The following is a 26,561-nucleotide window of genomic DNA, read 5'->3' as shown; positions in this document are numbered from 1 at the left end:
CGGTGGAGACAGGGATCTCTCAGTTGATATCAGAGCAAATTGACTAATAAAGATCAAATGAGAAGCCAAATATGTCAAAAATTTATCAAGAAGCACAAAAAAGGTTGTAATTGTGTGATATAATTCATACAAATTCATATTCAAACTGAAAATTCGTAAATTAGTAATTGGGTCTTCAGATGGAAGTACCGCAATTGTATGGAACCCTGACTTGCTTGAGGCCTAGACACGATGGTATTTACCTTATAGTTCCAAGTATCATGACTACCGTATATACTGAGGGTATAACTGCAGCTCTTTACCGGCACTATATACGAGTAAATCTAAGACTTGAAATTATAAGCATTAATGCTATCTAGATGATGAATTCGAATGTGGTTGATATGATTCTTAATTCTGTTTGAGAACTGATGAGTTGATTTGGATTCTGATTGAAAAATGATGATCCCTGAAATTGGTTGAAATGTAATAAGCTGAGCGAAACCACAATGAGGATGAATGGGACGAGTCCCTGTGATGATATTCATAACTAGAATGATGATAATGATTTCAGCAAATCACTATGAGATTAGTGGATTGTGCTGTCAAATTGCTACTGTTAGCACTTAACACGGTAGATCAAGTTAAGGGATGACAAATTGAGAGCTTGCTTGACTGAAATTTCCGTGGAGGAATGTTCAAAAAGAAATTTTTTCGGTCTAATGGACCATTATCGTATTAAAGATATGAATGATATGATCTGAACGAATTGTTATTTAACGATGAGTTCTATATAAGCGATATTTATCCCAGTATTCTGTTGAGTTGACCAGAATATAATGAACCTCAGAATAAATTGGATCTTAAGAAAAAGAGTTGCCCTCTACTTTGCGAGATGAGGACTGGGTTGGTCTCATAGTTGTTCCCTTCTTGAGGCCCTTGGTCTCCCTCAACACTTGACATGGTTCTGTCACCCCAGAAAAGATTTCTTCGAGAGAAATCCCTGCTCTAATACCACTGTAAGCCCAACGAAGCGTGAAGTGATGACAGATTTAACCACGTGTACAAGAGATATAATTAGAGAGAAAGAAGGGGAAGAGAGAGATGGGAAAAGGGGTTTCACACAGTACACGCTGAGCGGGGAAGAGGCCCCACCCCCTCTTCAAGAATTTATTTCAGGAACAATCCAGGAGCTTTTCCAAGCCAAGATCAATACAATTAATGAATACAATATCAAACAAGCGTGCCGATATCGAGGTCGGGCCGAAGTTGATGTCGAGGCACAAGATATCTGATGCCAAGCTCACCACTAGGATGACCCACAAGAGTCTTATACCGGGCTAGTACCAATTTCCATTGCCTGAACCAAATTCTGAGGCTCTCAAACTCCCACAAGAATTTGGCACCCAATATAGAAAGGAATCCCAAGAGGGCAAACACCAAGGTGGTGACTGCTGGTGTAAGATTCCTCCCCAGCCTTCGAGGTATACAGGAGTAAGAACCTGCCTTTCTGATCTCATAATTATTCTCTCTCTAAGATAAAAGAAAGATTCTGTTTAAGAAAGGAAGACCCTTTCCCCAGAATTCTTTCTCAGGGGGTCCACCTGTTTTAAGGATTCAGAACGATGAGTTCAAAAGTGAGAACCGGTGTTTTGGGTGCCAAGGTTTTGGTCATCAGTTAAAAGACTGCCCAACTCCTGCCATGTCAAGAGCACAGGGAAGTCAAGAACTCCAAATTCAGAAACCAATCCCTTCATACCAGTCTAATCAGGGTCCGTCTCGCCCAAGCCAGGGTAACCCCAGAAGAACTCCAGCTCATCCATCTGCCTTTGTCCAGAACTGGGGCAACCAAAGAGAAAGAATTCCGCCTCAGACTGCAGCAGCTAGAGCAGTCGCAATTTCAGATGTAGTAGAAGAGGAAAAAGGACGGATCTATACTACGATTGAAAACCAAGGGCCTAACCGACAATTCTCAGTCATCCATACTCTAGCAGAGTATCAGGGTAAACCAAGAAATCAAAGATGCACTTCGGTCATGCTGTGGTGGCAGGGAACCCAAGAAGTGGCTAAGCTATCTGCACCTAGTCGAGTTCGCCTACAATGCTTCTTATCACAGAAGTATTGGGAATGAATCCTTTTAAAGCTCTGTATGGACAAGATTGCTTAACTCCATTAACTAGGTCCGACCCATTGATTAGGGTCGAGATGTCCAGACAAATGCTTGACGACATGGAGCAGCAGATGCAGGTAATTCATAAAGATATAAAAGCTATCCAGGATCGACAGACGCAGTATACAGATAAGAAGAGGACCGTCAGAGAATTCAAATAAGTAGATATGGTCTTCATTCGAGTACGACCCAAAAGAAGTTCTTTATCTCTTGAGAAGTATAAGAAGTTATCCCCCAGATATTGTGGGCCATATCTGATTTCAAAGAAAGTAGGTGACTTAGCCCGCGAGCTTCTTTTACCTCCTCATCTCAAAGTTCATAATGTATTTCATGTAAGCCTTCTATAGAAATATGTGCCAAACCCAAATCATGTAAAGACGGTAAAACTTCAGTGGCAAGATACACCGTCAGCTTCTAGGATACGCTAGCTCCTTCCTTTATATAAGGCGTAACTCTTACTTGTCGCTCGCAGTAATCTTACTTCCATCGATCTCCTTTCTTTCTTAATCTCTTTTATGGCTTGGTAGCAAGACTTGGTTTTATCCATGATGATTTCTCACCTTCAAGACGCAAGCGAGTCTGTGAAGAAGGATTTTATAGAACTGTATGAGCGCTCACTTTTCCCTCACTTGGGAACTTCTGTAGCTCAGACCAAATGGCGGACCTATCAAGACATAACTAGGGTAACACCGTGGGGTCAGCAGCACTTTCGTAACAATGTCCGCTTGGCTATGGTTATTGAAGCTTTGGGTTTGGATCCCCGATACTATTGCGTGATGAGATCAAGGCATGTTGGGTTTTCTGAGCGGGTCTTCTTACTTGCGTGTTTTCTTGCTCACCAGAAGATATGCCTTTATCCCATTTTTGGCTTGCCTCTTAGAGGTCATTTTGTTAGATCACCTCATACCACTGAGGTAGGTACTGCAATAAACAGCCGAATTATTCCCATAGATGAGTTACCTTATACGTGTGCAGCTTGTGAGTGCTGCTTTTGTGACCATATGATGGACGGGCTTATGGAATTGTAAAAAGTTCTTCTATCTTTGCTGTAGGTGTTCCAAGAGTGAATAAAGTTAAAATCTTTGTTCTTGTCTTGAGTCTTACTCTCTTTGAGACTTTTCTTGGTGGTTAATCTTAATTAAATTTTCTCTTAGTCTCATATTCGTGCATCTTGCGAAATTACCCCAGTTTGCGAGATGAGGACATCTCGCGTTTTTCAAGTGGGAGAGAATGTAAGATTCCTCCCCAGCCTCTCAAAATGTCCAGCATCTTCCCCTGTCCCATAAGCTCGTCCATCATATGGTCACAAAAGCAGCACTCACAAGCTGCACACGTATAAGGTAACTCATCTATGGGAATAATTCGGCTGTTTATTGCAGTACCTACCTCAGTGGTATGAGGTGATCTAACAAAAGGACCTCTAAGAGGCAAGCCAAAAATGGGATAAAGGCATATCTTCTGGTGAGCAAGAAAACACGCAAGTAAGAAGACCCGCTCAGAAAACCCAACATGCCTTGATCTCATCACGCAATAGTATCGGGGATCCAAACCCAAAGCTTCAATAACCATAGCCAAGCGGACATTGTTACGAAAGTGCTGCTGACCCCACGGTGTTACCCTAGTTATGTCTTGATAGGTCCGCCATTTGGTCTGAGCTACAGAAGTTCCCAAGTGAGGGAAAAGTGAGCGCTCATACAGTTCTATAAAATCCTTCTTCACAGACTCGCTTGCGTCTTGAAGGTGAGAAATCATCATGGATAAAACCAAGTCTTGCTACCAAGCCATAAAAGAGATTAAGAAAGAAAGGAGATCGATGGAAGTAAGATTACTGCGAGCGACAAGTAAGAGTTACGCCTTATATAAAGGAAGGAGCTAGCGTATCCTAGAAGCTGACGGTGTATCTTGCCACTGAAGTTTTACCGTCTTTACATGATTTGGGTTTGGCACATATTTCTATAGAAGGCTTACATGAAATACATTATGAACTTTGAGATGAGGAGGTAAAAGAAGCTCGCGGGCTAAGTCACCTACTTTCTTTGAAATCAGATATGGCCCACAATATCTGGGGGATAACTTCTTATACTTCTCAAAAGATAAAGAACTTCTTTTGGGTCGTACTCGAATGAAGACCATATCTACTTATTTGAATTCTCTGACGGTCCTCTTCTTATCTGTATACTGCGTCTGTCGATCCTGGATAGCTTTTATATCTTTATGAATTGCCTGCATCTGCTGCTCCATGTCGTCAAGCATTTGTCTGGACATCTCGACCCTAATCAATGGGTCGGACCTAGTTAATGGAGTTAAGCAATCTTGTCCATACAGAGCTTTAAAAGGATTCATTCCCAATACTTCTGTGATAAGAAGCATTGTAGGCGAACTCGACTAGGTGCAGATAGCTTAGCCACTTCTTGGGTTCCCTGCCACCACAGCATGACCGAAGTGCATCTTTGATTTCTTGGTTTACCCTGATACTCTGCTAGAGTATGGATGACTGAGAATTGTCGGTTAGGCCCTTGGTTTTCAATCGTAGTATAGATCCGTCCTTTTTCCTCTTCTACTACATCTGAAATTGCGACTGCTCTAGCTGCTGCAGTCTGAGGCGGAATTCTTTCTCTTTGGTTGCCCCAGTTCTGGAAAGAAGTTCTGAGATTATTCTGGACAAAGGCAGATGGATGAGCTGGAGTTCTTCTGGGGTTACCCTGGCTTGGGCGAGACGGACCCTGATTAGACTGGTATGAAGGGATTGGTTTCTGAATTTGGAGTTCTTGACTTCCCTAAGGAATGCCCACACCGCGGGGAGGGGGGGGGGGGTGGGGGGGTGGGGGGGGCGTTGTTGTTGGGGGAGAGAACTTTGACTCCTGCATCTCTAATGCATAGTACTGTTGGGCAATGGTCAGATTTCAAGTGCAGAACCACCTTTGTCAAGAACCCACTCGTCAACATAGAGGTGGTTGAGTCAGGCATAAATGCAAGCTACATCTCTCATTCGGTTAGTCTAGGAGAAGAGGAGCGAGTTTGGCCTCCGGTGGATGTCATCCTCTTGCCAATAGTCTTTGCCATGTATAGAGAGGATAAATCTCTCCCAACAATGCCCTCATACCCTCCTTTTTTATTAGCAGGTTGCTCAACCATGGTCTAACTGAAGGAGAGTCTGTGATGGAATTCCAAAAGGATATCCTCTCCCCTCTAAGATTAGGGGCATACACATTCAAAATGCCAGGTTTCATCCAACCCTGCATAAGAATGACCCAACTTGCTTCTCGCACGCATAATGACCATATGGCAAAATAGTGATTGGCACAATATACATCACCACCTTTGGTCCCATCACGACCTGACCAAAAACTGTGCCCAGATAAAGTCTTCCCAGATCTATTACACTAACCAAAAGCAAGTCAGTGTCCCTACCATAGTAGGATGTCCATAGGACCTTCCGTAACTACAGGGTAGAACCGGTTCCTAATGAACTGCTTCCAGTGGCAGGAAAGAATACCATGATATCTCTAGCACCTCTCAAATGTGTGAACAATGCAAGTAAGGGGTGGAAACTGCTCTGGGATGTTGGCAACTGACCACCATTACCACAAGACTGCGATGCAGAGTATCACCAATTGCACCTTCATCACCATGACACTGCAGTGCATGTACATTCAAATGCAGAGTATCACCAAGTGCACCCTCACCACCAAGAGACTGCAATATGCATGTACATCAGGCTCAGTAATAAGACCAATTACTGCACATCCTGAATCATCGACTTCTACTGAGCCCGGCATCATCAACGAGAGAGACATCGGGGTTAGGGGTGCTCCAATAAAGGGTCTGCTGCAGCGGGAGGAGGTCATCTGCCGTCTCTAACCATAACCCAATGGGGTCTGGGGTGGAGCAGCACAAGGCACATGTTCTGCATGTTGGTCAGGTATGTGTTGCTTGTCCACCGGGCATCTGTTGCTGCCTCTTCTCTGCCTGACAGACATGCACATGTCCGTCAAGTAGCTGTTGTGCATATCCACCATTGGCATTGGTTGCTCGTCTACCTCTTCTCATCCTGTTTCTATGACACTCCTTGGTGGCCCATGTAGTGGAGGGATCTTGGGTATGGTGCTGAAGGCAGCTCCTATTGCCCTCAGCAAATTACGCTAGGCCCTTGGGAGGCCAGGAAATGTAAGTGTAATGGAGGTGAGGCATCGGTCTTCTTTCACTGGATCAAAATCTGTGTAATACCTGAAGAGGCAGATCCTTTTAGGACCAAGTGGAAGGGGACTACTGGCCAAAGCCCAGAGCACTAGTGGCTTCTAGTGAGTCAAAGCCTATTTGGAAGAAGCGTCTACCAAGCAGGCGCACATCCTGGAAATGTTCTGCTGCCACCTCCATGGGTAGGACTGCCAAATGCCAGTCCCACACTTGACGGCAGCAGGGTAGGATCCATAAATCGGATCAAAAATGTTGTGCGGAGTTTCCTGTTCAATGTCAATTTGCAAGGTTGTGAAAAGTTTATAGTTCTCCCGGCCGAGGGGGGTGAGGAACGACTGGCATTGGCAGAAGCCATATTGCCAATCAAAAACTAATGTATTCCATACTAAAGACTGCATGAGGGTGGAAAGAGGGCTGCTGCTGGAGGAGGAGGTCGGCAAGAGCAGGACAGGAGGAAGGGGCGGGCAGGAGGAACCATGGGCCGCGCAGAAGGAGAGAGGTGGGCAGGAGGAGAGGAGGCGCAGCAGCAGGAGGGAGGAGACGCAGCAGGAGAGAGCAGGTGGCATCCTCGCAGAGTTTTCGCGGCACCTCTAGAAAAGTTCTCAAAGTCTCCTTAAAATGCATGACAGCATATTGTGGTTCTGGCCATTTAATGGGTAGACTAGTCAGTCGCATGAGTAATGTAAATGTAGCATAACCTACAGCCTCGCTCGCTGCCTTTAGGTCTACCTGGCAGCACAGTACATTTCTGGAAGAGGATCACGACTCTATTTACACAGGACTGGTACATCATCAATTTGAGCTAGAAATTTAAATTTTCCTTTAGACGAAGCAGTAGTTTCATAGAAGCATACATTACCTGAATTAGCTCTGATGACGACTTTGGTAGCTCTGTAAAAACCACTGTTTGAGCAGAAGAGAAGTCAAGTCCCACACCCCCGGCAGTCAATCCTATGATGGCAATTTTAATCTACAACCAAGAATTTAATACCCGTAAACAAAAATGCCCCCTCTCACCTCTCTCTCTCTCTCTCTCTCTCTCTCTCTCCATATACATGGATCAGCAGTAAAGCATCAATGATCAAACACACACATTGCAACGAGTTAAAATTTTTAATTATATAACAGCACCCTTTTTTTAGGTGGCCATTGGAAATTTTTATACATCACTCCCCATTAGACCATATCTTCACACTCAGAGCTAGCATTGAAGAAGCAAAACATATGGGACAAAATCTCGACTGTAGCTTTGTGGATTTTTGCACTGATTAGCCGGTTGAGGCATATAGCAGTGGTCATATGGACCATGATCACACTCTATGCACAGGTCATTGGCCAAAGCCACACATATATAGAATGGGCTTTCAGAAGCCAGTATACAACACGACTGGGAAGAAACAAGGCTAGCTGGTTGAGGCATATAGGGGTGGGCCATGATCGCACTCTATGCACAGGTCGTTGCCCAAGTACACACATGGCATGTGCTTTCAGAAACTAGTATACAACACGACTAAAATGGGTAGGGCGGAATGCAGGCGGTGGTGTCCATCCCTGTTATGAGATGATGTAGAACTATTGTCACGTACACTTGAGGGCTTACAAAGACATTGGCATTCTTTGCAAAGAACAAGACCAAGGTTATGATCTTCCACTGATAATATTTGACAACCAGCCAGTGAAGTTGGGGGTACTCTTAGTCATATGGGCTTTGCCATCAGGATACTCGTTGTCATATGCATACTTGAATAGTTTCATCATACTCATAGCATGCGAGTCATGGAAACATCAAATGTATTGTAATGCTTGTGAAGCATAGTGCTTTTGTGTCTTTTTCCTGAGCATGGTGAAACATTTAAGTCCCGGAGTACTTGTAGCTGTCTAGGAAGAGCATGGTGAAACATTTAAGTCCCGGAGTACTTGTAGCTGTCTAGGAAGAGCTTATAGTCTGTTGGGGTCTTGTGTGTCGACAGAAAGGGCCCAGGGGGCCATGGATGGTGCCTGAAGTGTGGACCTTGGTTAGGGAAAGCCCTAGGGCTAGGTTTTTGTATGAAAAGGCATTATGGAATGGAAGGAACATCACTTGTTTTGGCCCTAATCTTGGTTTTTGGCATCTTTGTTATTGTTTTAGTATTTTTGCTCTTGCTTTTAGTCTTATTTAGCATAATATTCATCATGGATTAGAGTCTTTCCATGGATCAGGGCTAGTTTACTCATGATTAGGGAGAGATTAAGAAATCCTAATGCAGTTTTCTACAACTTGAGGAAACCTAGCAATACTCTTCTGAGGACAGCTGTCCACTTGGAATCCTTGAAAGGTGATCTGCCAAGAGATGTTCTTTGCCTGGTCTCACCATAATCTCGAAGTCCACCAATTCTCCAAAGAAAAGTAGCCACCACCACACTCGACCAGAGACCTGGGCCTTGTTGAGGAGATACTTCAAGGCTTGGTGATCTGTAATCACCACAAAGTGGTGGCCCAATAAGTAGTGATTGAATTTCTAAAATGAGTAGAGAATGACCGGACCACCTCGCTCAGTGGTGGAGTAATTACGCTCCGGCCTTTTGAGTTGTCTACTCGCATAGCGTATTGGTATGTCCACCATCTTCAAATTTGAATCTGGTTGGGCTAACACTGCTCCCACTGCCAACCCACTAGCATTGGTGTGCACATGAAAAATGACCTCCCAGTTAGGAATAACCAGTGCAGGTGTGTGCACCAGCATGTCCTTAAGGAAAGCAAAGACCTTCTCCTAGTCTGAACCCCAATGATATGGCACATCTGCATGCAAAAACCTGTTGAGAGGGAAACAAATGTGAGCATACATCCTTACAAACCTCCTCTGGTAGCCCGTGTGTCCCAAGCCCCTTGGGGTTGGTCGGTGTAGTGAGTCGAAGAATTACACCGATCTTCTCCAGATCTAGGAAGAGCCCTTCTACCGAGATCACACGCCCCAATAAGGTATAGAGAGTTCTTCCAACATCTCCTCCTCTAGCCATTGCAACATACTGGACATCGCGAACTCAGCTATGTCCACCATGTTGCACTCAAACCCTTGACAGGACTCCAACCATTTGCCACTCCTATGATGGAAACTCACACCATGATAAGATAACTCCTCTGAAGATATCTTCTCCTGCTCTGCATCAATTTTCTTCCCTATGGGGATGGTATCATGCAGAGTGGCTCCACCGAAGGCCTCATCAATACAGTTCTCTAGAGATAAGGTCTTCAGCTGTGGGAACATGTAAGTTGTCTTGACCCCAATCATGCACCACTCGAGTAATTTGCAAACCATGGCCTACCTATCAATAGACTATATGCTCCTCTGGTCAGGGACCACAAAATTCATCTAGAACATCATTCCTACCATTCCTAGAGGCATGACTTCTCTTTGGTTGACCACTCTAGTGGCAAAGGGGGCTGGGTCAGTGATGCAAAGCACCAATGTTTTCCTAGTTGTCTCCAGCATGACTTCTCTTTGATTGACCACTCTATTGGCAAAGGGGGCTGGGTCAATGATGCGAAGCACCAATGCTTTCCTAGTTGTCTCAATGACTCCAGAGACTTCGGTTCCACCAATGGAGACTGTCACCCTTGGGCTGCAATGGTCCACTACTCCTAGAATGCTTGTTTTCTATATTTTTTCCAAATCTAGCCCCATTTATGGTTCGCGTCAAATCCGTAACTTAGAAAAAAATGGACCTAACGGATGTGAAGCAAACTCTAGCTTGTTCCTGGGGTCGTCCACCACTACTAGGAGAGCTTTTACTCTGGATGGTTCTAGGATGAATCCACCCTTTGAGCCAAGATTTGAAGATGCTCGGCTGCTTCTAAGCTCAGACGACACAACTAAAAAAGCGGGATCTCCACCTTCATCCCTGACATTATTGCTTGCCACCCTGCCATGGACGAGGAGGAACTTTCAGATGGAACGGTGCCTCCCAAGACTGAGATGGATGGCTAGGGGAGTGAAGGTGCCTCCCAAAGCCTGAGAGGTAAGTTGCGCATCAATTTTCATGGGAGAGTATGGCTCAACTACTCCAATGCTTTCTTAAAGACCTGCTCCACCAGGCTTGGAACTATGACTATCGAGGGTGGGGGAGGTGAGGGGGCTCTCAAATCCCCTTGGGCCTGGGAAGCTCTTGATTGTAGGGGTGGCCAGAATGGGTTTGGGGCAATCCCAGGTGTAGTGATCTCTGCTCTCTGGAGGCAATGCAAGCACAGTGGGGTTGGTTGGTAGGACGCTGGTTGGTGGTTCTTTGAGGTGGCCTGGCCCCATATACAAGATTAGTAGGGGAAGCAGCTGCATACACCACTGGATTTCGTTGGTCGACACTGGCCGCATTGAGAGATTGGCATGTCCGGAAGATAGGATTCATAGGTGGGGAGTGTACCAACTTGGTATTGCACTTGCACTGGAGGGGGTGGGGTGTATGTCACTTGTGGTACCCCTGGTTGTGGAGCATGGGCATATGTGAGTGTCACCCACTGCCTTAGGTGTGCAAGATGAGGGGGTTGGGCGTAAGTGGCTGCACACAAGGCTAAGTAACTGTTAGAGGCGGCATCCAAAGCTCGATGGTGTGCAAGAAGAATACGTGAGTGCTGCCACCGGTGGGTTCGTCACTGGCACTGAGTAAGTGGTCATCAGGGCATGTGTGGCCATGGTAGTCCTAGTGGGAGACCCCAGTGGTGCAGTGGTTGGAGCCACCATGTCGTCTTTAGTGAAAGGATTGAGAGGGGTGGCTCCTTGGTGGTGCATTAGCCAAAGAACCTTGAATAGCATTCCTTATCCTCATGGCCATCTTTTGAGCGGAACAAACAATCCTTCTTGGAAGGACACTCATGTGGGAAATGGCCTTGAGAGTTGCATAGAGTGTGCACCATGGGTTGGCTTTGGTATCTTTGGTCTTGAGTTCTTCGATCTCTTTCTTAAGGTCCGCCACGGCCGCATTTTCTTGTTTTTGAGACGACCTCTGATAATCCTCAAGCCCCTTCTTGAGCTTCGCCAGCTCATCCAGGGAGGCCGATGTAAACACTACTGCAAGAGCTAGCAGGACCACAAGCGAAGCCAAGGTTGGGGATACCACGAGGCCATGCGGTATAGCACTCTTCTAATGAGTCAAGCATTCTCCAATTAAGTGGTCAGGTCAAAAAATCTTGCAAAATGTGCTTTGTGATGTGATAGTGGATGGTGTGCGGGAAAGGTTGGGGAAGAAGCCTAAGCGGGAGGTGGTAGGAAAAAAGGATGCAGTGTAAACGGGGTGTCGAGGGATGGAAGGGGAGCCTGAGTCAAGGATGGGGAGAGAGGCTGCACGAGGTAACCAACATTAGTAAGATGGAACTCAGTGTAAACCAATGAGGTCACCAAGAGGGGCCAGCTCCGAGAAGCTGGAAGCGTGGGGGGGGGTGTCCATGCTAGCATTGGGACAAGTCATAGGCGAGGATGGTGATGACTAGGTGCTCGAAGGGGGATAGAATCTGTAACCAATGATGGGGGCCATGAATCCACTAATGTGGTGTGAGGAGTCACTGTCAACGGGGAGGTTGGCGGGGAGAGGAGGGAGATAAGGAGTGGAGAGGGTGCCTCCTCCATGGAGATTCGTGGTAAAAGTATGAGTACAGTGGAGGGTGACGGTGAGGCGGGTTGCAACGGATCCCGGACCACTCGAGCCCGCGGATGTAGAGAGTGTCAAGATGGTGGTGGTGATGGGTGTTGGTGGGTTGTGATGTGGTGAGGGTAGCAGATGGTGTGTTGTAAAGCCAATGACGAGGAGTAGGGAAGCAACAGTCCATGATCTGGTGATCTTAGGACCACTGTAGCGGAGATGAAAGCCATTGTAGATGTAGGTGAGGCTAAAAGAGCCTCAGTCAGTGCCGAGGAATGTTGCACTGGGATGGTGGAGTGAACGATCGGTGCAGTGGAAGGGGGCTGTTGTATGGTGGGTGGCAAGGGATATCTCGTGGCCACCCGAGCTTGCGTGCACGAATGCAAGGCAGTAGGGGTATCCATGTGTTGAGATATCGAGCTCGTCTAGTGAGGCGGTGGCCACTGATGACCCGCCTGGGAGATAGGCCCCACACTTACACCACTGGCATGGTTGGTGAGATCTTGGGTGATATGCGGCCAGTGGGATGACAGGCTGTGTGACAGCCATTCTAGAGACTGGCATAGTTATAGCGCCAGCTCATTTAGTCAGGTTCACACTATAGAGAACCCGTGTATGTATTGGTTGAGTACCTTTCATATTATGTGTACTCTTATTCTTGTATATGGTGTGTTGAGTGTTGAGTGAAGAAGAAAAAGATTTTCAGCCTCTCATCTTGTGTGTTCTCTATTAGGGTTTTGTGAGTGTGTGTGCGCGCTTGCAAGAGCTCAAGCTCTCTTCCCCCCTGCATCTTTTCATGGTATCAGAGCCTGGTTTGTGCTAAGGGCGGAGCTGCAAGCAAGAGAACCACAGGAAGCGGTACGAGGGTAAGAGCTTCAACTACTCTTCCCTATTATGTTGGTGACTACACCCTTGTCGGGAGCTCTACGGGAGGCACCGGCAAACGGTTTCTGATTGAGGAGCTTTCTTCGCGGGAGTAAAGCTATAGGGCAACTATAGCTTTCTGGACCTCCGTTTTTCAGAAAGCAGGTGATTTCGAGCACTGTGGGTAAGTCATCGATTCTCTGCAGAACTCTGTTTTAAGAACTACAGGAAGACAGATTGACTGTGCAGACACTGTGGGTGCTGCAAAGAGGTCTACAGTTGCCATTGGGTGTATGTATGCACATTGAAGTCACTGGTTGTGACATTTGAGAGTACTACAGTACCGCTGTGCAGAAAATACTGCAGGTTGTGCAGAAAAACCAGAGTGCAGTTTCTGGTGAAATTGTGTGTTTGGCAAGATGTCTAATGATGGCATAACACAGATTGTGGCTGAGAAGCTGGATAAGAATAACTTCCATGCTTGGAGGTTCAGGTTGACAAATTTCCTGATGGGAAAAGGTTATTGGGACTACATAGAAGGTGAGAATGAAGAGGCACCGGAGATACCGGATATAAATCCGACTGCTGCAGATGTGAAAGAGTTTAAAGACTGGAACCAAGGAGCCAGGAAGGTTATGTATTGGCTTTCCATTAGTATACAGGACACCATGATTGGGCACATTCAGGATGCCAAGTCCCACAAGGAGGCGTGGGACACCTTGGTAAAGCTTTATGAAACAAATACCAAGGCACGTAAGATACAGTTAAAGAATGAACTTCATACTGTGGAGAAAAAGAGCATGTCTATGAATGACTATGCGCTGAAGATAAAGGGTATTGTGGAATCCCTTGCATCTATTGGTGTGTCAGTAGATGATGATGACAAGGTGGAAGTCTGTCTACGTGGTCTCGGGCCACAATACAAGGCGTTCAAGACGTCCATTCAGACTCGGGAAAACATTCCCAACTTTACAAATTTGGTGTCTATGCTGATTATCGAAGAGAAGAACTTGGGTGAAGACCAACAGTCTTCACAAAGCAAAAACAGTTCAGAGCAACAGGCCTTCTACACGAGTTCAGGAAGAGGACGAGGTAGAGGAGGCCGTGGACGCGGTCAAGGAGGTGGCCGAACAGGTAATCAGAATTATGGCCAGCAGCAGCAACAACAACAACAGTCCCAGAATCAACAACAACAACAACACGCAGGCGGAAAAGGCAAATTCAGAGGCAGGGGGAGTCAAAGAGGCCGTGGAAATTGGCAAAGGCAATATAATGATGCACGTGAATGCTATTATTGTGGTAAGCCTGGACATGTGCAGTCAGAATGTTATAAGAAGCAGGCTGACATGCAAAATGGGAAAGTGCAGCAAAACAACTATGCATCCTCAAGCAGAAATAATGAGGATAATGAAAGGTTGTTTGTTATGCAGCATGTTGTGAATGCCATGTCTGAAAATGTTGATGCAGCACAAAAAGATAATGTATGGTATGTGGATTCAGGCGCTTCGAACCACATGACGAGTCATGGGGAGTGGTTCAAGGAGATGAAAAACCCGGAAAGACCAGGTTTTGTGGAAACAGGGGATGACACTGCTCATCCAATTGCCCACATTGGAGATGTGCCATTGTCTATGTAGGATGGCAAAGTGAAGTACCTTGCAAATGTACTTCATGTACCGAACATAACAAAGAATCTGGTTTCAGTTGGCCAGATGATTGAGCAGGGTTTGCAGGTTCGGTTTAACCCTGATGGGTGTTATGTTGAAGATTTTAAAGACAAGTGCAGGTTGGTTGCAAAAGGCAACAGAGTGGGCAGAATGTTTACATTGAATGTAGACATGCCTGAAATGAGTGCTGCGATGTTTGCAAATGGTTCAGGTGTTGTTGCAGACACAGACATATGGCATAAAAGGATTGGACATATAAATGTGCAGAGATTGAAGTCTATGCAGACAAAAGGAATTGTGACAGGGCTGCCAAAATTTAAAGTGGAAGGTATGCAGAAAATATGTGAAGCATGCCAATTTGGGAAGCAAACAAAGCATGTGTTTCCACGTAACAGATATGTGAGCAGAAATGCACTAGATGTTGTGCATTCAGATGTATGGGGTCCTACGAAGACCATATCTATGGGAGGCTGCAGGTATTATGTGACTTTCATTGATGACCACACAAGGAAAGTGTGGGTATATTTCATGAAGGAGAAGAGTGAGGTGTTCACTCACTTTCAGAATTTCAGAGTTTTGGTTGAAAAGCAATTAGGGAAATATGTAAAGTGCCTAAGGTCAGATGGAGGGGGAGAGTACTTCTCCAATGAGTTCTCTGAATTTTTGAAGAAGAATGGTATTCGGAGACAGTTTACATGCAGATACACTCCGCAGCAAAATGGAGTTGCTGAGCAAAAAAACAGGCACATTGCTGAGATTGCGCGAGCATTGATGGAAGAGAAGAATATGCCGCATTGCTATTGGGCTGAGGCTGTTTCTACAGCAGTATACATCATGAACAGGACTCCAACTACAGCCATACATGATGTAACTCCAGAGGAGAGGTTTACTGGCAGAAAACCAGATTTATCTCATCTGAAAGTCTTTGGATGCATTGCATATGTGCATGTGCCAGATGAGCTGAGAACTAAGCTGGATCCAAAAGCTGAAAAATGTGTGTTTATTGGATACTCCCTTGAGCAAAAGGGATACAGGTGTTATAACCCTACTACACGTGAGTTGAGGGTAAGCAGGGATGTTGTCTTTGATGAGATGAGCAGCTGGTATGCTGCTGAAAAAGAAGCTCTTGGGGCTGATGTGAGTGGAAGTGTGGTTGCACAGAATGCAGGTCAGCAATCACAGTCTTTGAGTGGACCAGGAGAGTCCTCATCTAGTGGGTCTATTGATAGACCATGGAGTGGCAGGCTGCGTCATAATACCAGCCCTGCAAATGTGATTAGTACATCACGTAAAGGAAAAGAGAAAGTGGTTGAGCCCCTTGGTATGCCTGACATTTCTGCAGGGCATTCTCATGTTGATGGAGAGTCTAGTGGCTCAGATATGAGCCTTGATGAGGAGCTTGGGATCCCAGCTATGAGAACACCTGGTGTAAAGAAGGCTTTGGAAGCCATGAATGAAAAGCTGCGAAGATTAGGGAGAGTGAAGAACCCTGTGCAGAGATTTACATATGATGGTTATGTGGCACATCACTATGCATATATGGCAAAGGTTGTGCAGGTTGTAGAGCCCACATGCATTGATGAGGCTGTTGGAAATGTGTGTTGGGAGAAAGCTATGGATGAGGAGATGGATGCACTATATGGAAATAAAACTTGGGACTTAGTGCAATTGCCTGAAGGCAAGAAAGCCATTGGATGCAAGTGGGTGTACAAAGTTAAACATAACAGTGATGGAAGCATAAACAGGTACAAGGCTAGATTGGTAGCCAAAGGATATGCGCAGACATATGGGATTGATTATGAGGAAACTTTCAGCCCAGTTGCCAAGATGGCAACGGTGAGAGTTATGATAGCAGTGGCTGCGTCAAAGCAATGGTCTTTACATCAGATGGATGTAAAGAATGTATTCTTGCATGGGGATTTGCAAGAAGAGGTGTATATGTTGCAGCCACCTGGTTATGAGGATGTGGGTCACCCCGAGCATGTTTGCAGGTTGAAGAAAGCCTTGTATGGCTTAAAGCAAGCACCAAGAGCATGGTCTGACAAGATTTCTGAATATCTTGTCACTATTGGCTTTCATGTAGCCAATGCAGATTTCTCATTGTATGTGAGACATGGTGATAGAGGAGTTGTGCTTGTTGTCATCTATGTAGATGACTTGATCATTACGGGGGACCATGATGCAGAGATCTTTGATGTAAAGATCTTCCTTAGACAGAAGTTTGAGATGAAGGATCTGGGGGAGCTCAGATATTTCTTGGGCATTGAGGTGATTAGGTCACCACATGATATTGGATTACTGCAGAGACAGTATGGCTTGGACATGTTGTCCAAGTATGGTATGACAGGCTGTAAGCCTATTTCTGTGCCATTGGATCAGAATGGCAAGTTGAGTGCAGATTCAGGAGAGATCTTGGAGGATCCTACTATGTACAAGAGCATAGTAGGAAGTTTGATCTACATGACGATCACCAGACCAGATTTGAGCTATGTTGTTGGGTTGGTGAGTCAGTTTATGCAGGTTCCACGGAAACCGCATTTGGATGCAGTGAGACGCATACTGAGGTATGTGAAGTCTACTTTGCATTGTGGACTATTCTATGAGACTGGGACAGAGATATGTGTACATGGGTACACAGATGCTGATTGGGCTGGTAGTATCTCAGATAGAAGATCTACCAGTGGATTCATGTTTTCTTTGGGGAGTGCTGCTGTGACTTGGAGCAGCAAGAAGCAGCCTACGGTTGCTCTATCGAGTACAGAGGCCGAGTACAGAGGAGCTGCTATGGCAGCATGTGAGGTAGCTTGGTTGAGGAAGCTACTTGCAGATTTGGGTCTATCAGTGGATAGACAAGTTGTCATTTTCTGTGACAACATTAGCAGTATACAGTTGGCCAGGAACCCAGTATTTCATGCTCGTACAAAGCACATAGAGGTCCACTACCACTTCGTCAGAGAGAAGGTCTTGGCAGGAGATCTTGACCTTGTTTATGTCAGCACAGAGGATCAGGTAGCTGACATCTTCACCAAAGCATTGGGTACAGAGAAGCTCCGCAGATTCAGGGCTTCGCTTGGTGTACATGAGATGGAGTTGAGCTCGAGGGGGAGTGTTGAGATATCGAGCTCGTCTAGTGAGGCGGTGGCCACTGATGACCCGCCTGGGGGATAGGCCCCACACTTACACCACTGGCATGGTTGGTGAGATCTTGGGTGATATGCGGCCAGTGGGATGACAGGCTGTGTGACAGCCATTCTAGAGACTGGCATAGTTATAGCGCCAGCTCATTTAGTCGGGTTCACACTATAGAGAACCCGTGTATGTATTGGTTGAGTACCTTTCATATTATGTGTACTCTTATTCTTGTATATGGTGTGTTGAGTGTTGAGTGAAGAAGAAGAAGATTTTCAGCCTCTCACCTTGTGTGTTCTCTATTAGGGTTTTGTGAGTGTGTGTGTGTGCTTGCAAGAGCTCAAGCTCTCTTCCCCCCTGCATCTTTTCACCATGGGTGTCAGCCCATCCCCTCGGAGGGTTTGACGATGGTAGAAAAGCAAAAGACAACAGCATAGATCTCCCAAGAAGGTCCTGCATAGATCCTGAGAAGCAGAGGTCATGTCGACGGTATCAAAGAAGGCCAGCAAGCCCACCGTTGTCAAGAGACAAGAAGGAACCTAGCACAAGACTAAGAGGATGGCATGGGAAGGATACCTCTGCGAGTGGTGGTGCCATCGGAGTGATCAATGACCATTGCCCCCATGAGGTGCTGTAGGAGTCGAGGGAGTGGGAGGGGATTGTCTGAGTGCCAGCGTGGGTGTGTACCCATCAAGGAAGCCGGCACTAATGGAGTGCAGGTTGGAGAAACTAAGGTCAGAGATGGGCATGCGAGTAGCAACACTTTGTTAGGGAAATCATGACCTACAAGAAGAGAAGACACCGCTAATAGTATTTGATTAGAAGGAGAAAATACTCCCCAAAAAAAACATATTCTTCTTAGTTACTTTAAAAACAGGTGGGGGTTTGTTTGGTTCTAGAGCTTGCAAAATACTAGCTGCTCTACAAAAAGATGATCCCCGGCTTCCTCCTTAAGGTTAAGGAAATCCTTGGAAGAGCTTGCCAAACCTTCTGGCTTTGAAGAACTAGTCGATTCTTAACCAATCATTAAATTAGCTTCTTAACCAATCCTTAAATGCCTCGAAGGATTGTTTTGAGGGGGCGGTCCCCCTGCTGCTGATGGACTATTTTCTTGGCTTTCAGTCTCCAGCATATCGCCATTTGCTTTGTCGTCTATATGTACAAGTAATTGCTACAAAAAAAATGATAGATCTATAACGTCCAGAAAGAACTCGGAGCCTAGCTCAAATGATAGATAAGGGACGCAATCTCTTATGAACCCTATTGCTACGGTCTAGGTTCCCTCCAGGGAATCCAGAGCTACGCTTGCTTCCCCCGGCTTCCATCTTTAAGCTGCCCCTGTGCGGCACTGTTCGCCGCCCTCTCGCCCAGCTTGAGAGTGATGCATATTGCAGTATGCTACTTCCCACCAGAGAAATCAGAATATGCATGCAGGTTGACAAAGAAAGGGAAGACTCCCTATGCGCCATTATTTGCAGACATTGCTGAGTTCTCCCAGTCCTCCTATTAGGAGACTTTAATGCACAGACAAAAGGGGAACAAGTGCAGACATATGACTTCTAGGGAGATGCCATTATGTTGTCAGAAATTGAGTTGGCTTAGATGGGCCTCCAGAGGGCCAACCAGGATATGGGGAATGCAACATCATATGGTAGACACTTCTTGGAGATGGGGGCTATGCATGAGCTGGTTATATATAATGGGTTGTCCAGATAGACGCAGTCGGACAGCCTTAATCTTTTCTGCATGGTGGAGGCACTAGTACAGTGGATTACTTCATGGGATCTCCCGCTCTTATACCACACATATCAAACTTCACCATCCCTCCTCCCCCCATACTAGCTGACCACGCATTACTTTCTTTCACGATCTTATGCCCCATCGTACCGCCCACACCCACACCCCCTGTCACCACCTTCACCCAGATTCATTTCCATCATGATCTTGACCACATCTATGAGGACCACCTCTCCCGCCACATTTCAACTCTCGACTTATCCCTCCCTATCTCCACCATCACATCCCAACTTTCCTCCATCATCCATGACTCCGCCAATGCCAGCTTCCCCTACACCACATGCTCCACAACAAGTTTGCCAGTGGGATCCCAACAGAGAATGGATGGTATGATGAAGAGTGCAAAACCACGAGGCTTCGCCTCCCTAGCCCATATTGAGAGACAGTGTTTCCAGGCACATTTCCAAGAACCCCGCACTAAGTACGACCAGCGGCTATGTATGGTGCAGCCCTTTGGGGACCAAGCCTAGGGAAGGATCATTGGAGGAGCATAGAGAGGCTACATGTGATGATGTTGTCATGCATGATCAGGAGTAAGCCATCTATACCACATGACATTCTACATGCAGAGTTTGGGGTGGCCCCACTGGTTACAGATGCCCTTTTTCAGACTGTCACTTATATTCAGCGTGTATACACGCTTGACAGAGATCGCCTCCCATGACTAGCACTAGAGTCCTCTATGCAATTATACGGCGAGAGGGAGAGGGAACGATTGACACAGCCACCACCATTACCGACACATGCATGGTACTCTGAGGTAGTCGAGTGGTTTCATGCACATGGCATATAGATGGACTGTCCCCCCCCGTTTCAGTATAGCCTGGATTCCCCATACCTTGATCTCTCACGTCACGAGATCAACCGGATCATCCAGTTAGACCTACTCGGGCTACACGTACACCAAACATGGGTGTCTCCATCAGAGATTGGTAAGAAGTGTGAGTTCTACGGAGATAACTTCTTGAGACTCTCCGAGGATGGACTCTTTGAGATCCCGGGATACATATAGATGCGCATGTATGCGTATCATGATCGGCCAGCTCAGGGTATCCTCCCACCGCCTCAGAGTAGAGAGTGACAGAGCTGAGGATATCCAACATGAGGAGAGGACATGCATAGTATGCATCATAGGAGCAGAAGAGGATGAGGCCCATTGTATGCTCAGTTGCCCGGCTTACTATGAGATACGGGGGAGATTCCATTGCCTCTTCCGAGAGGGACTCGGACCACTCACACGGGTGATATAGTTTGAGGATCAGAGGTGCTTGGGCATGTACTTGATGAAGCTCAGACGACAAAGGTATGTAGTGTTGAGGCAGCATGCTGACAGACAGCCCGGGCTCCAACATGACACCTCAATAGAGAGCCATCACAGATTTCTTTGTGATACATACATCCACATCAGAATCTACTGCCCACAATAGTTCCTCTACTACGACATTAGAGCCCACCACCCGTACCCATGCTCCAGCTCCACACCCTAGAGGAGTTCTTAGTGAGAGAGCTCGATCCATTCTGCGAGCCAGACGTCCCCGACCCAGAACGTGAGGACCCTCCACCACACAGAGACAGATTCGTGAGGTTCTCCGCCGACATGTCACGCTCCCATCACAGAGGCCTGACATTCACTCCACCATCAGATCGGTTCTGGCCGAAGCGGGTATCGACATTAGCTGATCACAGCATAACTCACTCTACACAGGATCATCTGTTGATCACATGTACTTTCAGATGTTTTCATTTTACTTTTTCTTTCAGTTTTCCATAGTACCATTGTATTACTTTTGGTCTCATAGGCCCTTGGAGTCTTCCGTAGACGTTAATATAACTTTCTTTTTCTCTCTCTCTCTCTCTTTAGTGTGAGGGCCCCTTATAAAGGCCATGATCCACCCGAGTTCAAGTTGCCTAGGGGCATGCCTGGCAGGGGTGTTGATACCCATCTTGTTATATGCAGATGATATTGTTCTAATCTCAGACTCTCTGAAGGGATTACAGAGACATTTGGATGCATTACAGGCACTTTGTGTAGATAGAGATCTGACAGTGAACCTTGGGAAAACCAAGGTTATGGTGTTTAACACCACACATGCATGGGTAACGAGATCAGAGTATCAATTCACTTTTTGAGGGGAGCCGTTTGAGTACGTCAGGTTACTTTGGGAGTTACTTTCACACGACCACGTTTCTCCCTGAAGGAGGGAGCAGCAGCTAGATTAGCTCGAGGGCATGCAGCCTTGGGGGTACTTGAGAGGCAGTGTGCACACATACAGTTTTAGGAGCCGCGCACCAAATTGTGGCTATTTGATACACTTGTCACACCGACGCTCTTGTATGGAGCTCCAATTTGGGGGCCCATCATACATCACAGATCTCAGAGAGGGACGGAGGCACATGGAGAGACCACTAATTATGATGATTGCCCACATGATTCGGAGCAAATCATCGGTAACACAAGAGATCGTTCGGGAGTTGGGTGCCACACCAGCATACATCACAGATCTCAGAGAGGGACGGATGAGGGATGGAGGCACATGGAGAGACCACTTATTATGATGATTGCCCACATGAGATTGTTCGGGCTGAGTTGGGTGCCGCACTAGTAGTGATCGAGGCCCTATTCCAGGCAGTTACCATTTTATAGTGGCTATGGGAGCTCCCTCAGCAGAGGTACTCCTGATTGGCGTTGACCTCATCCATATAGTTGGCAGAGGATGGAGATACTTGTTGCTGGTATGCTCATATGAGATCATGGTTTGACCTACATGGTTTGCGGATAGAGGCACTCCCGCCCTTTCAATACAGCTTGGATTGTCCATTTTTGGATCTCACCTGCTTAGAGCAGAACCGCGTGATTAGGATGGATATCGTTAGAGTGGACATAGAGAGGACATCGACTAGTCCCCTTGAGCCCTTAGGCACGAAAATGGCTCATTAAAAGAGCCATTTTTGGCACCTCTCACCAGTGGTTTTATCACCCGCCCAGCGTACATGGATGTACACCTATCACATGGGCAAGAATAACAGGAAAAGTGAACCACCAGGAGGAGGAGATTCGGATGTTGAAAGAGACCCAGACGCAACAACAAGAACTGCTCGAGGCTGCCCCAGTTGTAGGGGTTCTGAACTCCACGTAGAAATGGAAGCTCTAAAGGCTATGGTCAAGGACCATACAATGGAGGAAGGGAAACCAAATATTCAGGAGGGTCTAAGGACGAACTTGGAGTAGCTAAAGGCTGTGAGTAATAAGTTGCGGAAAGAACTGCATACCACCACAAGAGATTGGGTGGAGGTGGTGAAAATGCTCAAACACCCACAGAGCATCATACATGTGACTCTCGAGGAGGAGAAATGCAGGAAGGATAGGGCCCCTCCATGTGCGAGTGTGGGGGCTTCCCCCCAAGGTGGATGCCATGACGCTTTGCTAGATGATAGGCATGGACATGATCGCACCCCAACCCCGCCGAACCCCCCCTCCCCCCTTTGCAGATACATGGAGGGTAGGCAAGGAAATGACACGAGAGCGGCCCCTCATCATCAGATTTCCTGATGCCACTAGGCAAGACTTCTTAGACAGATGGGCAGCAAGCCCTCAAGGGCACACATGTGTATGTGGGAGATGATCTCACCCCAACATAGGTGGCACAACAGCGTGAGGCGATGGTGGTGATAGTTCATGAGGCCCGTAGAGCAGGCAAGTGGGCGGGGTCATTATCATTGTGCGTTGTCCCAAATAGGTATGCGGGGTCTATGAGACCAAATGCCTAGCAGTATGGAACTGCAATGGCACCCTGTGGTCGACGAATCTAGGAGGTTTGAGTGAGATTCTCACAGGCAGGGATGTCATTTTCTATATAGAGAGTGTCATCGGAGCCCTGAGAGAGGCTTACCATACATGTCGGTTCTGAGTGGGAGTCAGCTTTGTGAGGCGAGACTCTCACATTAGGAGGAGTAGTTGTCCTTTTAGATTCGGATGAGGATGCACGGTATCTTTGGGTGCAACCACAACTTAGCAGTGACAGAGTCATCCACATTGTGGTGTGTTATTTTGCACCACACCACTCCCTTACACCGCTTACACCGCACAACATGGCCAGTCACCGTACTTACCATTATATGGGGATATTATGGATTTCATCACAGGACCGTGAGGAGGTCACGGTGTATGGGAGATATTTCTTAAAGCTAGGAGCTTTACATGGTCTGGTTATCTATAATGGGATGTCCCAATGGCCCTCCTCCAACGCACTCACCTCCTTCCCTCACTCAAGAGGTACTAGCACCATGGACTACGTTATGGGATCTCCGGCTTTGGCACACCTTCTCCCTGACTTCTGTTCTAAGCCCGAAAAGAGGATGAATTATATTGACTTTTCTTAGGCCCAAAATGCAAAGAGGCCTGGAGGAAACTTCGAGAACATCCCCCCACACCTATCACCTACTCGGACACATGGCGCTCCTATGCATGCTCCCTCTATCATATCCCCGATCATATACGAGATCCCTGCCCCACCACCTCCACCTTCTTCACTCACAAAGGGCATGGTCCTCAAGGCCATTCGTAGACTATGTAATGGGCGAGCCCAATATCATGAGGGACTCACTGCCGAGTACATCTTGCATGTCGATGATACCATGGCACCCATGTTCAATAGAGCCCTTTGTGAAGGATTTCCACCCTCTTGGTGCACCAACACCATCGTTTCATGCATGTATCGTGATGCCCACAGTAGAGTTCTTGCTTGGGGTGATAGAGAAGAGCGGTTTCAGATTTCTCGCTCAGTACGACAGGGCTGCCCATTAGCCCCTTTATTATATATCATAGTTGCAAAGGCCATGAGCATCTTTCTCCGCTCCACTGCTGGAATTTTAGGATTGAGGTTGCCTCTTCGTAGTCATGAGGAGTTGGTTGACTCTGAGTTAGCTGATGACACAGCCCTGTTTTTGGAGGCTTCACATACATGCTTATGTTCCTTCCGGGTAGCACTAGAGGAGTTCTTTTTGGCAGCAGGGGCACTCATTAATTGGCACAAATGTGTTGGTTTTTGGGTTAGTGATTCACCGAGAGTTGATTGGGGTGCAGAGCTTGGTTTTACTTGGATCAGCAGAGGATGTACTGCTAGATATTTGGGATGCCAAGTTGGGATTGATATTTCTCCTACACAGCAGTTTGCTCCAGTACTTATGAGTATCTGGAAGAAGCTCCTCCATTGGAGCTCCAGGAGATTAGATTTAGCCTCCATAGCTTTGGTGGCTAATCAAGTTTTGCTTGCCTCAGCTTGGTTTATTGCCTCTTGTTGGTGCTTCTCTCGTGCGTGCATTGGCCAATTGCGGAGATTGATCCGTAATTTCCTCTGGTCGGGCTTGGATGGCACCTCAAACACTCGTGCCAGGGTAGCTTGGCTCATAGTTATTCAGCCCAAAAGAGAGGGAGGCTTGAATATTATCGATCCGGATGTTCAATGCAGGGCGTTGCTTTGCAAACTTGTGGTCAGAGGTTTCCTACCAGACACTGAGCCTTGGAAGGATTTTTTTTTGTCTCAGATTTCCATATGTACACCCAGGGTCGGGAGAGACTGGATGCCCAACACACGTTTTTTGTTCACAGAGGCTGATATTAGGGCACCATCTTCCCCTCTTATTGCAACCATTGTCAAAGCATCGAGAAGCATGAGATATTTTTTTGCGACAAAGGCTTCCTAGGTCTTTGGTCGAGGCTGACCGACAACCTATTATGTGGAACGAGTTCATTAGGGATGAGGCTGGTCGGCCACTTGGTGCATCTCGTTATATGCAATGGTCAGGATGGGAGAGATGCGCATACATAGTTCTTGCTTGGAAGACCTTTAAGAGTCTTCCGGAGGATCGGAGAGTTGCATCCACTCAGCATCTTAGGGGCTCTCGCATTCGTATTGATCAGATTGATGCAGCTATTCCGCATGAGTGGCTTTCTGGGACCTTTCACGGAGACTATCATCCGAGTTGGCTGGGAGTTTTTTCGAGGATAGGCATACCTCCTGGTTCATTGACCCTTCTCCTCAGATAGTGACTCATGGCTCTTGGTGTTTGTGGCTATATGGTGGCAGTCCTATCAAATATCTTCAGTGGGATCCAGGAGAGTGGGAGTGGATTGATGCCTTCGATCCTTTCAGAAGCCTTCCTTTTTTCAGTTTCACTGTTCAGAATGCCAGGCTTCTCCTCACTCGACAGATGCATAGGATCCCTACTCTCAGGCTTCATTGGGAGAGCTATGATATTTCTCCAGTGATACAGCGTAGATATTGGCATAGACTTTGGCACTCATACAGAAGGAGCCAGATCTCTCATTTCTTTTGGTTATTCTTACATGGTGGTCTCCCCACCACCAATCAGTGGAGATCAGTTTTCGGTGTAGCACCTTCCTGTCCTAGATGTGCGGCAGATTCTGAGTCCGTACAACATTGTCTATGGGGGTGTAGCATTGCACAGCAGATTTGGGGTCCTGTAGCCCAACTTATGGGCAAATTGAGTGGCCAAGCCATGCTTGTGACTTGGGGGTAGTTGCTTGGCTCTCCCAGTCTGGTCCGCAACTTTTTTATGAGGGCAGTGGTACAGATTCTGTTTTTTTCATTTGTAGAGGTATTGCCCAGCATGGTTTATTGCAGGATGTTCCTCACTCTGATTATACACCCCCTAGACACAGGATTGACACCAGTTGGGAGATTATTGCCAGTATTACAGCATGGCAGATCTGGAGAGCTAGATGCACGGAGGCTATTGAGGGTGTTCAGATTTTTGGGTCTCAGTGCATTAGTACTATATGGGGTGATATCATCCACACTCTTATGGCTACTTGGGCTTGCATTCAGGGGGCCTCTCATTCTGCGCAGGCGAAGCGTGTGATATTTATGCGGGAATGGGACCATGGCATCTTCTTTTCCTCTAGTACCACAGGTCTTACATGGCATCATGATGCTCCTCAGTGGTTGAAATCACCTTACATATTGGGGTGATTCTATTCTCTTCTGGCTTATAGCTATGATTGTTGTATGTTTTTCTCATACCTAATAGAACTCTCTTTCTCCAAAAAAAAAAAAAAGGCTGCCTTCTATCACCCACTCTTTTTGGCCTCTACATTGATGGGATCTCGAGCTTCATTGATGGGATTAGGT

The 26,561-nt window shown here is 46.6% G+C and overlaps 1 protein-coding gene across 4 annotated transcripts in view; it reads right to left on the bottom strand.

Annotated features, from left to right (window-relative positions):
- LOC147603357 (SNF2 domain-containing protein / helicase domain-containing protein / HNH endonuclease domain-containing protein) overlaps positions 1 to 26,561 on the bottom strand; it is a 92,792-nt gene that overhangs the window by 39,230 nt on the left and 27,001 nt on the right. For all 4 annotated transcript variants that reach the window (XR_015265617.1, XR_015265618.1, XM_086796574.1 and 1 more), the window contains one exon: positions 7,206 to 7,316. Coding sequence is in view for 2 of the 4 variants with exons in the window: in XM_086796574.1 (XP_086652700.1) it covers positions 7,206 to 7,316 (111 nt within the window). In the remaining 2 variants the exon portion in view is untranslated. The remainder of the gene's footprint in view (positions 1 to 7,205; positions 7,317 to 26,561) is intronic.

This window comes from Cibotium barometz, chromosome 64 (genome assembly GCF_041138505.1).
Source record: "Cibotium barometz isolate CiBa-2024 chromosome 64, ASM4113850v1, whole genome shotgun sequence".
NCBI classification, from domain to species: Eukaryota; Viridiplantae; Streptophyta; class Polypodiopsida; order Cyatheales; family Cibotiaceae; genus Cibotium; species Cibotium barometz.
The sequence above is the reverse complement of the archived record's forward strand: the minus strand, read 5'-3'. Positions and strand labels throughout refer to the sequence as shown.